Genomic DNA, 15,141 nt, shown 5'->3' with positions numbered 1-15,141 from the left:
GGAACAGAGTCTGAATTATCATAAAACAGAATTATGTTTGTCAGGACAGTAAATATTCACTAGACATCATGAGATTGAATTAAACACACTTAATTAAAGGAACTAAATACTAAACATATTAGAGATATTCTCAACAACACATACAAAACATTATCCTGATTGCAAGGTTTGGCCTAAAATTGCATGTCCTTCCATATTGACAGTTCTGCCCCATGAGACGTTACAGAATTATTAGACAAACAGAGAGTGTGGGTTAATGACAGTTTTAATGAGAAAGCCATAATGGGAACGTGGATTCCAGGCACTCTGTTTCAGGGAGAAAAGAAAAAAACTGTTCTACTGTGAACCTGGGACAACATGGCATCTAGATCATTCATCTTGGAGTAGGAGTGCTGATCTAGGATCAGATCAGCCTTGTTGATATAATACTATTTATCTTGACTTAAAAGGCTAAACTCATCCTAGATCAGCACTCCTACTCAGTGTAGAAAGGGATAACGTCAGACTTGTTTTAAAATGTTTCAAGGAACTTAGGGTTCAAGATAACGGCAACAACCTCTAGAAGCCATGTTCGGTGAGAATGACAGGTATGAGGTCAGGTGGGTGTATGAGAGCGAGCAACGCACCAGAGAAACAGACTGTACAATCTGCCATTTCAGGCACGGAAGGGAACGAATCCCTGGAGCCAACCTAACTCAATATTTTCTCAGCTTTTCACAATTAGAGAGACGGTTTGGATGGGCAGGGGAGCTTGTTTAAAGGGGAGAATAGGGATTAGGAACATTTGTTTTTAAGGGGAAGAATCAGTTAATGGGTATTGGGGTTGAGAGGGGCAGGACGACATCTTTGATTGACATGCGACTCATCATGCGGAGTTCAGGTTGCCTGTGGAGTTCCTCGAGAGGAAAGAGGAGATCATGACAGGGTCCTGTACAGACGGAAAACAATGACAGAATAAACACGCAATAAACAGGATCGCGGCAGAGCGATTTGACTTTTGCTATACAGTACCAGTCAAAAGGTTAGACACACCTACTCATTCAAAGGTTTTAGTTTATTTTTACATTGTAAAATAATAGTGAACACATCAACACTATGAAATACCACATATAACATATATAACATATAATATATATGTTAAGTTTTGAGGGAGCGTGCAATTGGCATGCTGACTGCAGGAATGTCCACCAGAGCTGTTCGCAGATAATTTAATGTTAATTTCTCTACAATAAGCCACCTCAAATGTTGTTGTAGAGAATTTGGCAGTACGTTCAACCGGCCTCACAACTGCAGACCACATGTATGGCGTCATGTGGATAAGAAGTTTGCTGAAGTGAACGTTGTGAACAGAGTGCCCCATGTTGGCATTGGGGTTATGGTGTGGGCATGCATAAGCTACGGACAATGAACACATTGCATTTTATCAATGGCAATTTGACTGCACAGAGATACCGTGATGAGTTCCTGAGGCCCATTGTCGTGCCATTCATCCGCCACCATCACATCATGTTTCAGCATGATAATGCACAGCCTCATGTCATAAGGATCTGTACACAATCCCTGGAAGCTGAAAATGTCCCAGTTTGTCCATGGCCTACATAATCACCAGACATGTCACCCATTGAGCATGTTTGGGATGCTCTGGATCGACATGTACAACAGAGTTTTCCAGTTCCTGCCAATATCCAGCAACTTCATACAGCCATTGAAGAGGAGTGGAACAAGGTTCCACCGGCCACAATCAATAGCCTGATCAAATCTATGCAAAGGAGATGTGTTGCGCTGCATTAGGAAAATGGTGGTCACACACTGGTTTTCTGATCAACGCCCGTATCTTGTTTTAAGGTATCTGTGACCAACAGATGCTTATCTGTATTCCCAGTCATGTGAAATTCATAGATTTGGGCCTAATGAATATATTATTATTATTATATATTATTTCAATTGCCTGATTTCCTCATAAACTGTAAATCAGTAAAATCTTTGAAAATTAATCATGTTGCATTTATATTTTTGTTCAGTAAATTTAATTTATATGGGCTTTTCAGGAGTTGGTTATTCCCACATTTTCAGTATTTATTGTCAGGTTTTTCTGACAAATCAGAATGGAGAGAGCTAATAGAGGGAGTGGTGCCAAGCTGACACTTAAACATTTTAATAAAGAGACTCAGCGCCGGCATCTGGGTTTTTGTAGAAGCTTGGCTCAGGTGACAGATAGTTAGGCCGGGGAAAACGGCAATAAAAATCAAATCCAGACATCAGTCTGTTTTTAAGCCAGCGTTCCATTAAACAACCTCAAGGGAAACAGCACATGAATAAAACACAAGGCAAAAGCAAGGCCCAGGCTTGATACAATGCAGGATATGGCCTCGATCCAAACAGGATTAAAAACAACAGGAATAGTGAAATAGCACACGATAATGACCCAGAAATAGGCACTACATTATCATAATGGCTGGAACTAGGCAGCCTAACTTGTCTGTGTCGTATCCTTTGCATTAAACTAAGATTTGGGCGTCTGACACTCGTTTCTCATATTTTTCCCCCCCGAAAAGTTTTTTTCAGGAGGGATTTCTGAAGGCTTTTCTTTGGGGTTATTTAATTAAACTTGTGGCAGGTGGAGCTGGTTCTGTTTGTTGTTGGAGCTCCAGGTTAATCATGTCGATCACCCCAGTGTTGATCTATCCCAGTCTCGTTTTCATCCGCTCATGTTTATTTTCCGTCCGTAAGAAAACAGAGGGATCAGCCAGGCTGTGTTGCTTTTCATTCTACTACTCCCTTTACTTGTCAGTTCTAATGTAAATTACCACCCATTTTAGCCTATTGAGTTGAATGGTAATTATGCTTTGTTAATAACCACTACTCTTTGCTTAAGTATGGGTCACCCTACACTGAATAACCATAATACATTTAAACCTCATTTAATTGTTTGAATGAAAAATGGATCCACTAAAAACAGAGCTTGTTATAGTCGTAGAGTTTCAAGATTAACATTGCTGAAAAGTGTTAGGTTAAGTATTGCATTTTGTCAGATTGTAGGCCTAATGATTGCAATAGCTGAGGTGTATGAAGATGGCAGCTCCCATGCACTTACCACTAATTCCTTGTTTAGCTAAGTTTGCTGTATTGTACATTGCTCTCCGTTACTCTTTTTTGGTATGGTCATTAGCAGAGTATACATGAACCCAACTTTAGTTTCAAGACGCCAGCAAGTTAAAAAAACGAAAAAGTAGATTGTGTTGATATATTGGCACATTGAACCATATCGCTCACCGTAGTTTTAAAAACAACAGCAAATCTGTGATCTAGGTCTACATTTTTTTCCATTACGTGTTCTAACGCTCTCTGCTTTCATCTCCTTGACTTCCATGTCATGTCTACATTGATTAAAGCAGTGTACAGCGACTTTACTTTACTGACTTTATTGTCCCCATGGGGAAATTTTGTTGCAGTGTCATGTACACGTTTAAAGACCTGGCATTTAAATACAAAACAAATTGACAATACAACTTTCATAACAGTTACATACCAATAAAAAGAGACTAGCCTGCTGATCTTACTGGGTCGATAGGAACATTAGCCCGAGCTATTTAGGAGGGATATCACACCTGGCACAAATGATTGTCTAGTTCTGTTTTTCCTGCCGCGGGGTGCCCTATACCTGCACCCAGGAGTAGTTCAAAGTCCGGGTACAGGGGGTGGCTTGGGTCTAAAATGATTTTGTGACCCTTCTGGAAGGCCCTGACCTTAAAGATCTCATCCAGGCCTGTCTGTTTGACTCCAAGTACCTTGCTTGCTGTGGTGATAATCCTTCTCAGCATATTTATCTGGTTGACAGTGGCATTGCCAAACCAACAAACAATACAAAATGTTAAAATACTCTCAATGAAAGATTTGTAAAACAGAGTCAGTATAGTACAGTCAACATTAAAAGATCCCACCATTTTGAGAAAGCACAGTCTCTGTTGACTCTTTTTGTAGATCAGGTCTGTACATTTACTCCACTGAAACTTACTGTCCAAGAGGACACCCAGATATGTGTATTCCTCTACAATCTCTATGTTCTGACCTCTGATAGACGTTGCAGAAGTAGGTGTTGTACGCTTCCTGAAGTCTATGAACATCTCTTTGGTCTTGTTGGTATTGAGGACCAAGTGTGATTCCTCACACCACTCTACAAAGTCATTTAGGACCGGGCCATGGTGTTCCTCGTCATCATGCAACAGAGCCTGTGTTGGTGGTGGAGTGGGGACTAAACACATCCCTGAGGAGAGCCTGTGTTGGTGGTGGAGTGGGGACTAAACACATCCCTGAGGAGAGCCTGTGTTGGAGGTGGAGTGGGGACTAAACACATCACTGAGGAGAGCCTGTGTTGGTGGTGGAGTGGGGACTAAACACGCTCCTGAGGAGAGCCTGTGTTGGTGGTGGAGTGGGGACTAAACATCACTGAGGAGAGCCTGTGATGGCGGTGGAGTGGGGACTAAACACATCACTGAGGAGAGCCTGTGTTGGTGGTGGAGTGGGGACTAAACACGCTCCTGAGGAGAGCCTGTGTTGGTGGTGGAGTGGGGACTAAACATCACTGAGGAGAGCCTGTGATGGTGGTGGAGTGGGGACTAAACACATCACTGAGGAGAGCCTGTGTTGGTGGTGGAGTGGGGACTAAACACATCACTGAGGAGAGCCTGTGTTGGTGGTGGAGTGGGGACTAAACACATCACTGAGGAGAGCCTGTGTTGGTGGTGGAGTGGGGACTAAACACATCACTGAGGAGAGCCTGTGTTGGTGGTGGAGTGGGGACTAAACGTCTCTGTGCCAGAATGTAAGGCTGGATTGTGTTGAAGGTAGAAGAAAAGTCAAACAACAAAACCCTGACATGGGATTTGGCTCCCTCCAGATGTCTATAGACCATGTTGAGGAGAGTAAGAATGGCATCATCAACTCCTCTGCTGGGCTGATAGGCAAACTGAAACGGGTCGAGGAGCTTCTGGGTGTTGCTGAGAACATGAGTTTTCATCATTTTCTCAAGGCATTTTCTCAAGGATGTCAAGGCGACAGGGCGGTAGTCATTCAGCACAGAGGGATTAGAAGCTTTAGGAATGGGTATAATTATTGAGTTTTTCCACAATACTGGCACGCATTGCTGGTCGAGTGAGGATTGGAAAATGTCTGTGAAAACACCTGCCAATTGTTCAGCACAGTACGTTAACACGTCCACATATTTTGTCTGGGCCTGGGCTTTTGTGTGCGTTACATCCCCTGAACTACTTCAAAACATCAGCCTGTCAAACAAAACAACAACCCTCTCAAACATTTGTAATGATGCTTCCAGTTGTTTTACCTCCGACACAAAAATTGTCTGACTCAAATCTTGAGATGAAAACGTCCAGTTCATTAGCCATGTTCTGGCCCTCATGTCTCCCAAGATCACCACTGGTTTTTCCCCTGTCTATGTGGGGGGCACTAGCCGTGGATTTAAGCAGTCACCTAAAAACTGCCCTCCAAACGTTAGTCTCCAGTGATGGTCAAGTGCCTGTTTTGAGTGACAGGAAATAGCCTTTATGACAAAGTTAAACATAACAACGTCCTGTGACCTATTGACCACTGCATATGAGTCAAATGGCGAGAGGTCAGTAGACAACACGAGTTGATGTGCAGCCAGAAATCACAGGGCATTGTTCTGGACCATACTCCTTTCTAGTACTTGTGTTTATTGGTCTGGTTAAAAACATTGACCAGAAGACCATGAGAGAAAAATATATATATACAAAAAATGTACCACAATAAATCGACAACTTTTCAAATGAGAAAGAGTTGCCTCCTATATCTTCTGACGGGTTTCCTGAATTTCTCTCAACTTACTTATGTAACAACAAAAAAAGACACTTAAATGGAGGATTATGTGTCATGCAACTAGGTAGGGCTGGCACAATTACCATATAACTGACGGTTATTGATCAAGACTGTCATGAAATTAAAATAATAGTCAAAACTGTTTAAAAAAAATACAATTGTGTGGAACGAACAGCTAACTGAAGACAGGATGGTCAGACATTCGTGTGGTTGTGTCCGTTTCTGCCGTAACATGGACTCTTAACAACGTGATGAAACTTTGTTGATTCTTGCTAAAACAAGCAAACTAGACTTTGTTTGCCTAGGCAATGCCTCCCACAATGCAGCAGCACACACAGAAATAGAATGAATAGAACATACTTGGAACCTTTAACCCTGGCAAACTCATGGGTACACACAAAATGACTGCCTGATATTGTGATGCAATCATTTCCATAGTAATGTAGAATGTTCATTCAAATTATGTCGACTGATGTGGCTCATGCAATGGAATGTATTTTTTGTACTGTCAGTTGAGATGACTCAACAAATATTTTAGCACATATTCTACTTCCTGCTTTGCTTCTAAAAAACAATGGAATTGTCATGGAAACGCGTGGGGGGAAGATTCTGTCGCCTCATTGTCCCTCTGTAAAATTAGCCTACATTTAGACTATTAGTTATATGTGTATTTCACAATATGTTAAGGTAAAAATCAGAGTATAACGCCTGTATGGATGTCTACCCCAACACATGTTCATGCCATCTTTACCAATCAACTGCACTACAGTTAAAAACGAATGACTACCACCACCCATTTCTGTATGCTAGCTATGCAAACCAGCTTACTGTATACAAACGTGAGTTAGCATTTAGCAGTCTTAATGTGTGCCAATCTGGTCAATGTAACATCTGCGTTCTATTATTGACCTCTACCGATTTACCACTTCACTGCATCCATGGCTGCCAGTCCACACTTAAGCCATCATTGACTTGAATGGGATTCCCCATTTTATTAATTATATTTCTATGGCAGCACATGCAATCAGGAGAGGAGGAGAAAATGTGTGTAAATCTTTTAGTTTTTTCCCAAACGGTTATTACAGACACCGCAGTCATTTGGTTGGACAATTACAGTCCTCCCAAATTCCATGATCGTCACAGTCCTACATGCAACACTGAAAACAGTGAAAACGCAATGCCTTAAAAGTATTTATTCTAACATGCTGACCAGACCGGACACGTCACGTGCGCGAGCGTCGCAAAATAAATTTTAAAATCCATGTTATTCAATTATTGCGCCAACGAGTGTCTGCGTTACCAAGGGCTAAAATAGAAGTAATCTATCTAGAAGTAATCTATTTCTGACGCAGATCGCGCTGAAAGTCCTGCCTCTACCATCTCCTCATTGGTTTATAGAAGCAGGTACCCACGTTCCATCTCCTCATTGGTTATACCCACATGGGTGATTGAAAGACGAACTGTTTTGCCTGTAGTCGTGGTAATACTATGAAAGTTTAGATGCGATCACAATATAAGTTCAACGACGAAAAAGCCTGGAAGGAGGAGAGATGACTAGAAACGATTCGGTTGACTGTTTAATGTGTGGATTAATTTGTCGGAGTAGAGGATCCTTGTGCAGTTCAGGTAAAATAACAACTCAATGTTTATATCCCAGGACAAATTAGCTAGCAACAGCAAGCTAGCTAAATAGGACAAATTAGCTAGCAAGTGCAAGCTAACTAGCTAAATTGCCATACATGTTTAATGCTTTTCGACCTGTCCCCAAATTAATGTCATTGGTTCAGAGTTTGTTTTGATATTTTAACCTGCGTGTCGTGATCGTGTTTGGTGTAGGGGGACAAAATAAATGTATGCACGATAGCGCACGCGCGCAGTCGGTTTGGGTTCCGTGTAAGGATTAAATCCAATGAACAACTGCTTATGTAAAAAGGGCTTTAGAAAATACATTTGATTGATTGATAGCACCATGCTAGCTTAATTGATTGATAGCATCATGACATTTATTTATTTTTATTTTACCTTTATTTAACTAGGCAAGTCAGTTAAGAACAAATTCTTATTTTCAATGACGGCCTAGAAACAGTGGGTTAACTGCCTTGTTCAGGGGCAGAACGACAGATTTGTACCTTGTCAGCTCGGGGATTCGAACTTGCAACCGTTCAGTTACTAGCCCAACGCTCTAACCACTAGGCTACCCTGCCAACATGGCAGTATAAAAACATTTTCATACTGAGATACATAAATGTGCGCTCCACCCTTACCTTGTGACTGGGCCCAGGCGGGAGTGGGGGCGGGGGGGTGTTTGTATGCTGTGTGATGGTGGCAGGGTCCCTGGCCACCACTAGATCCACCCTGTCCCCAGGCTGCTGCAGGAGAGCGATGGCCTGATGCTGGGTGACACTCTGGTCCAAGGGCGTCCCGTTGATCACCAGGATCTGGTCGTTCTCCTGTATGCGCCCATCCCTACCGGCACGCAGAACACAAATCAATCAAATGTATTTATAAAGCAATTTGTACATCAGAAATGGTCGCAAAGTATTTTTACAGTAACCCCGCCTTGATCCCAAAGAGCAAGAAGACTCAAAAGGTGTATTTTTATTTTTTATATATTATAATGTATGTACTTTTTTGACCCCCTTTTTTGTGGTATCCAATTGGTTGTTAGAGTCTTGTCCCATCGCTGCAACTCCCGTACAGACTCGGGAGAGGCGAAGGTCGAGAGCCGTGCGTCCACTGAAACACAACCCCGCCAAGCCACACTGCTTCTTGACACAATGCCCGCTTAACCCGGAAGCAAGCCGCACCAATGTGTCAGAGGAAACACCGCACACCTGGCGACCGTGTCAGCGTGCATGCGCCCGGCCCGCCACAGGAGTCGCTACCAAGAAGTATATCTTGTATGTTTTTTTTCATGTAACGTTTACTGAACCAGGAAGTATTTTTAGAAGATTCTCATCTTTGCTCATATTACTTTTTCTAGAACGGTATGTGGTCTGTGTATCTCATTTTTGGCAGTGCCTTTACAAGCTGTGCTAATTTAACTACAAATGTCACTGCATACTCTTTGTTGTTAACATAAGCTAATAGAAGCATTTATGATTGTTGAGTGCATGCATGCTCATAAATGTGTAATGTTTCCTTTAAAAGGGGCTCTAATACGAGCTGTCAAACATTCTAAATCAGCATGAGATATCCTTGACTAAGATTGTGTTGGCTTGGTAAAGAGATTGAGGAGGAGGAGCTGGTGAGAGAGTAGGCAGTACCAGTATGCGATGCTCCTAGGCTGGACCTGTCTGATGAAGACCCCGTGGCCCCCTGTCCCTTCAGCCCTTAGGCCCACCACACTGAAGCCCAGGCCCCCAGACAAGGGCTTGGGCAGGCTGATGTGCTCTGTCTGCCTCCCCTACATCACAAGAAGACACAGTGAATAAATAGGTAATGAATTAATCATCACAGTCAAAACTTTCAAATAAAAATCTCAAAAAAACACTCAAATTGCATTGGTAGGGGAAAAATCTGAAATCAGGTCAAAATCTACAGATTGCAAATACCCAGGGAAAACCTTAAGCTACACTCACCAGCCAGTTTATTAGATACACCCATCTAGTACTGGTTCAGACCCCCCTTTGCCTCCAGAATAACCTGAATTATCAGGGCATGGATTCTACAAGTCGGAAACGTTCCACAGGGATGTTGGTCCCTGTGGCATCACGCAGTTGCTGCATATTGGATGGCGGTACACAACCGCCACCAGCCTGTACCGTTGGCACCAGGCAGGATGGGTCCATGGATTCATGCTGCCTGCGCCAAATCCTGAACCGGGATTTGTCGGACCAGACAATGTTTTTCCATCGCTCGATTGTCCAAGGTTGGTGATTGCGAGCCCACTGGAGCTGCTTCTTCTTGTTGTTTTCAGCTGATAGGAGTGGAACCTAGTGTGGTCGTCTGCTGCAATATCCCATCAGTGACAAGAATCGACGAGTTGTGCGTTCCGAGATGACGTTCTGCACACCACTGTTGTACTGCGCCGTTAATTGTCTGTTTGTGGCCAGCCTGTTAGCTGGCAGAATTTGCCATTCTCTTTCATCAACAAGCGGTTTTCGCCCACAGGTCTTCCACTAACTGGATGTTTTTTGTTTGTCACACCATTCTCTGGAAACCCTAGACACTGTCGTGTGTGAAAAGCCCAGGAGGGTGTCAGTTTCTGAGACACTGGATCCGGCATGCCTGGCACTGACGATCATCCCACGCTCAAAGTCGATTAGTTAACTCGTTTTGCCCATTCTAACGTTCAATCGAACAGTAACTGAATGCCTTGATGCCTGTCTTCCAGCTTTATATAGCAAGCCACCTAATAAACTGTCCGGTGAATGTATATCTCCACCAACAGCAGTAGGCCTACATAATCAACAGGGAACCTTGGTGCTTTCCCAGAAGCTTGGCTGGTGCGTAAAACGCACATATTCTGGCAAACAAAAAGAGGTGTATGTCGCATAAAACTTACCTCATTCTTAAAAATATATAGATATAACTGTATTAGAGATAGCGTACACAGACATTTCGGCTTTACAGCCTTCTTCAGTGCGATGTTATTTAATTCAAAACAGCATTTGTAAAGAACTACAGATGAGCAACAGGTGGTTCTAATCAGGGTTGACACTCATCTGCCAATCAGGGACGTGGCTTTTCTGCCCTAACTGTATACAAATAAGTCACAAAGAGATACAGAATTATAGGTTATGGGAGCAGGGACGAAGGGCAACTCACAAATCAATTGCCCCAGATGTCTGCTCACCTAAATACATCACATCAATTCATGAGATAGCCCACCACAAAGCACATCAGGCAAAGCCATTCATAAACATGTGGGGCCAACTCATGAACTAAATGCAAAATCTGATATGGACAGTGTTCTTGTATAACAATCTAACTGTGGCTCATAGGAAGGAGGTGAAATCGAATTCTTTGTTTAAACCGTGTGGAGATAAAGAATGTGATTTATATAGCCACAGTATTTTGTTGTCATAGTTACCTCCTCTACGTGCTGGATGAACATTTTCCCTCCCGACTCAACGCAATTCATTAATAGAATGATTCTGTTCTATAAAGTGTCTCGCAACTGGCGAGGTGATATCTTGACATCTAATAGTGGATTTATGTTCTCCAAGGCGTACTTTCAAGGCGCGGGATGTTTTTCCAATATAAATCTTACTACTAGAACACTAACATCTAAGTAACTCCTTTAGTAGTGCAAGTTATACATGACTTTATCTTATAGGTCCTAGAAGTCTGAGGGCATACAAAGTTAAAACATTTCCTTATGGTGCTACAAGAGATACACGATCTACAGGGGAAGCATCCTTTTATGAATCCCTCTTTTCTCTCTTTGACCCCATCTGATTTAACCAATGTGTTGGATTGGCAGATGAGCTGAAACCCTGATTAGAAGCACCAGCTGCTCATCCGTTGTTCTTTATAAATGCTGTTTTGAATGAAAGAAAATTGTACCTATACACTGAAGAAGGCTGTAAAGCTGAAACGTCTGTGTACACTATCCCTGATGCAGTAAAACAATTAAAAGCATTAAACCTCTGTTTGGCCTACATAAAACACCCAGGTAAAACTATTTAAACCCATATTGTCTTGATTCTCCACCAATTACAGCACACCAACACAAAAATGACAGTCTACTCTAAAACCATAATCTCTCCACAGTGGAATATCCTAGCTAGCTGTGACCATAGCATCAGGTGGGCAGTGTGTGTGGGCAGAACCGGTACAGCCGCCCACCTTAGCGGAGGTGCAGAACCATCTCTGGAGCTGGTCGGGGGAGGCAAGGGCCGAGCCGTTGGACAACACAGAGCCGGGGCCGGACGTGCACAGGCTGCTGGCTGGGCGGCTGGCACTGACAATCAGCTGGCCCTTCCTAGAGAAGCTGAAATCACTGCAGGTGTCTGGAGGCATGCAGTTCAGCTGGGGGGGAGGAGAGGGAGGTTTGGTGTGTCATTTCACAGTGGAGGAGGATACATAGAAAGCTAAGGTAGAGCTGCTTTGTTTACTGTTTACAAAAATTCAGTAGAATAATTTAATGTGATTGTGAACTAAGATAGTTCAGAGACATCTAATTCGATAAAGCCACACAAAAAAAGTATCAAAGGAAAGGCTGACATTCTAAGCTGCTTTCGTTCACCAACAACCGTAAGCCACAATAAAATCCTCTGCAGCAGCTCTGGCCGGTCCCAAACAGGTAATGCATTAATGACTCACATTGTGGAAAGTTATCAGTCTCCTTGCTTATTTAGCCCGGGCTGACGGCGCAGCCTTTCCCCACCATTTCATCAATACATCTCGGACAAGGCACTTACTCAAGCCCCGCCAGTAGATATTAAAGCTTGATAAATGCACAGGAAAGCCGCTACGCCACCTCCGCCTTGCTATCACGCCATACGTTTTACCTGAAGCATTCATAGACACTCGGCTGACCTTCGCAGCACTTAGAATATGAAGGCAGGCATTGGTTATTGCCATTATCTTAATTTGGCATGTGGATTGTTTATTTCAAGGGTTCTTTTTTTTACGTCAATAACAATGCAACCTGAATACAAATGATTTCGAGTGTGGCTGGGCGGTTTTTCCCATGCCTCCTTTTTAAGCGCAAGTGAAAGGTTTAGAATGCTGTGTTCTGTAGACTTAAAGCACACTGACATTGAGTGGTTTTACCATTTCATCACAATCTGAAATGTTACATATTACAAAACAAGGTTTATTTGTTGCTAAAGTGCTGTGAAAAAGTATTTGCCCCCTTTCTAATTCTCTACTTTTGCATATTTTTTTTTATACTGAATGTTATCAGATCTTCATCCATAACCTACTGTAATGTTAGATAAATGGAACCTGAGTGAACAAATAACACAAATGACATACCTATTTCATTAATTTCATAAACAAAGTTATTCCCCTGTGTGAAAAATGTATTGCCCCCTTACTCTGAATAACTGGTTGTGCCACCTTTAGCTGCAATGACTCAACAAACACTTCCTGTAGTTGTTAATCAGTCTCTCACGTCTCTGTGGAGGAATTTTGGACCACTCTTCCATGCAGAACTGCATTAACTCAGCGACATTTGTGGGTTTTCAAGCATGAACTGCTCGTTTCAAGTCCTGCCACAACATCTCAATTAGGATTAGGTCTGGTCTTTCACTTCCATTCCAAAACTTCAAATTTGTTGCTTTTTAGCCATTTTCATGTATACTTGATTGTGTGTTTTGGATCATTGTCTTGCTGCATGTAAGCCCACATATAATAGCAGAACAGTTGGCTTAATCATAGTATAATCATAAGTGGCCACAGGGGGCGGCAGGTAGCCTAGTGGTTAGAGCATTGGGCCGGTAACCGAAAGGTTGCTGACAAGGTAAAAATCTGTCGTTTGCCCCTGTGCAAGGCAGTTAACCCACTGTTCCCAGGCACCAAAGACACAGATGTTGATTATGGCACCTCACTGATTCAGAGGGGTTGGGTTAAATACAGAAAACACAATTCAGTTGAATGCATTGAGTTGTACAACTGACAAGGTATCCCCCTTTCCCTCACTAATGAAATCTCCTAAGTGCTATTCACAAGCCATGGGTCTTAATAGCAGGTTTTCCCTTTCTCTGCAGGTATCCATCATTACCTGGTCTTTGAGTTGTTTGATTGAATGCTGCAGCGTGAGGATGTGTCCTAGCAGTGGGCTCTGTAGAGCATCCCTCAGCACCCCCAGCCTCTCACTGTGGGTCCACTCCTCCCTCTGGGCCATCTTGGCCTGAAGCCGCTCCAAAGCCTGCAATATCTGCTGGCGCTCCACTGTGGAGACTGACACACACATACACATCATAAACACACAGCCCCATGTGCTCGTACACGCACGCACGCAAACACACACACACACACACAATGTTTATTATGGAAAAGTTCATTTGTATCACATTTTTATCCAGTACTGTTCATAAAACAGTTCAATAATGGGAGCAGACTTAAACGTACCTGTTGGGACATTTTCATACATTGTCCTAACTCGGTCTCAGAGTATCTTTGTGATGCAACCTGTGAGGAAGCAGGGCAAGTTTACATGAAAAACAAAGCTCATAACAACAATTCTAATCATCTTTAGGCAGATGACAATGCATCGAATAAAAGCCCTATCAAGAACAATTAGTGATCGCCTCCATTACTACAGAGTACAAAGTGGTACTGCTTTTGAGCTGGGTCCATCAAGTTGGCTAAGCATCATCACAATACAGCCCTTTTGCAACACTTCACAATACAACACTAAAAGTATACGTTCAAATCTTTGTGAGAAATACACAATTGTCCTTCTGTCAGCAAGCCATTAGCATGGGTTAACTATTTACATAACCAGTGGTAAACAAGTTTAGACAGGTAAGCTAAGCCACGTTTATATTTGCCAAGTAACACAATGCCACAGATGTCTCAAGTTAACCACAACAAATGTGTAAGCTAAACCCAAAAGAAGATAAAACTAGCTAACTAGCTACTAAACTATCTAGCTATAGGAAGAGATATGATTTTGTTCCACCTTACCGGTACAGCGGAAGTTTATAAATGAACCCGCCCCTTACCTGAACCAGGATGTAAAGTTTTAAACGAATCAGTGGGGCGAGAGAAAAATAACGAACTGGAGAAACTGCTCCACAAAAATCACTGAACTATCACTTTGTTAGTGAGCTACGTTTAAGCTGTGAGAGCCCTCTAAATGTAGAGATGTAGTTAACGTTAGCAAACACTTGCTTTGCTTTACAATCAGCAGGTGCACATCATCATTTCTTTCAGTCCAGCGAACTAGCATAGCTAGTCTAAATGTATGAACTAAACTTTTGTTTTAAGAAAGTGTAGATTCTCTTTAACAGGAGCTTTGACTGAACATCAAATAACTCCATAAAACAACTTTTAAATGAGCTTCTCGAAATGTTCCGCTAACTTCAGTGAGTCAGCTAGCTACAGTCAGTAGTTAGCCAACTTAAATGAGTCAGCTACTGTTCTATTTAGTTAACGTTAGCTAGCTGTTGCGATACAGAAACTGATTTGCTAGCTAGCATTAACATGTTTTTGCATACTATTTTATTTTATTTCACCTTTATTTAACCAGGTAGGCCAGTTGAGAACAAGTTCTCATTTACAACTGCGACCTGGCCAAGATAAAGCAAAGCAGTGCGACACAAACAACAACATAGAGTTACACATGGAATAAACAAACGTACAGTCAATAACACAATATAAAAAAATATA

General features: G+C 42.3%; 1 protein-coding gene across 1 annotated transcript in view; it reads right to left on the bottom strand.

The window, feature by feature from the left end:
* The window catches only part of LOC120053914, a 171,480-nt gene extending 157,541 nt beyond the window's left edge, over positions 1-13,939 (bottom strand). The window contains exons 1-5 of the mRNA XM_039001224.1: positions 13,879-13,939; positions 13,529-13,707; positions 11,647-11,829; positions 9,120-9,259; positions 8,118-8,319 (exon numbers count right to left, since the gene is read on the bottom strand). Of these exons, the coding sequence (XP_038857152.1) occupies positions 8,118-8,319; positions 9,120-9,259; positions 11,647-11,829; positions 13,529-13,707; positions 13,879-13,900 (726 nt within the window). The 5' untranslated portion in view covers positions 13,901-13,939. The remainder of the gene's footprint in view (positions 1-8,117; positions 8,320-9,119; positions 9,260-11,646; positions 11,830-13,528; positions 13,708-13,878) is intronic.
* Positions 13,940-15,141: the final 1,202 nt, after the last annotated feature.

Source organism: Salvelinus namaycush, chromosome 9 (assembly GCF_016432855.1).
Source record: "Salvelinus namaycush isolate Seneca chromosome 9, SaNama_1.0, whole genome shotgun sequence".
Taxonomy (NCBI): Eukaryota; Metazoa; Chordata; class Actinopteri; order Salmoniformes; family Salmonidae; genus Salvelinus; species Salvelinus namaycush.
Note: the sequence above shows the minus strand (reverse complement) of the source record. Positions and strands in the feature narration are given on the sequence as shown.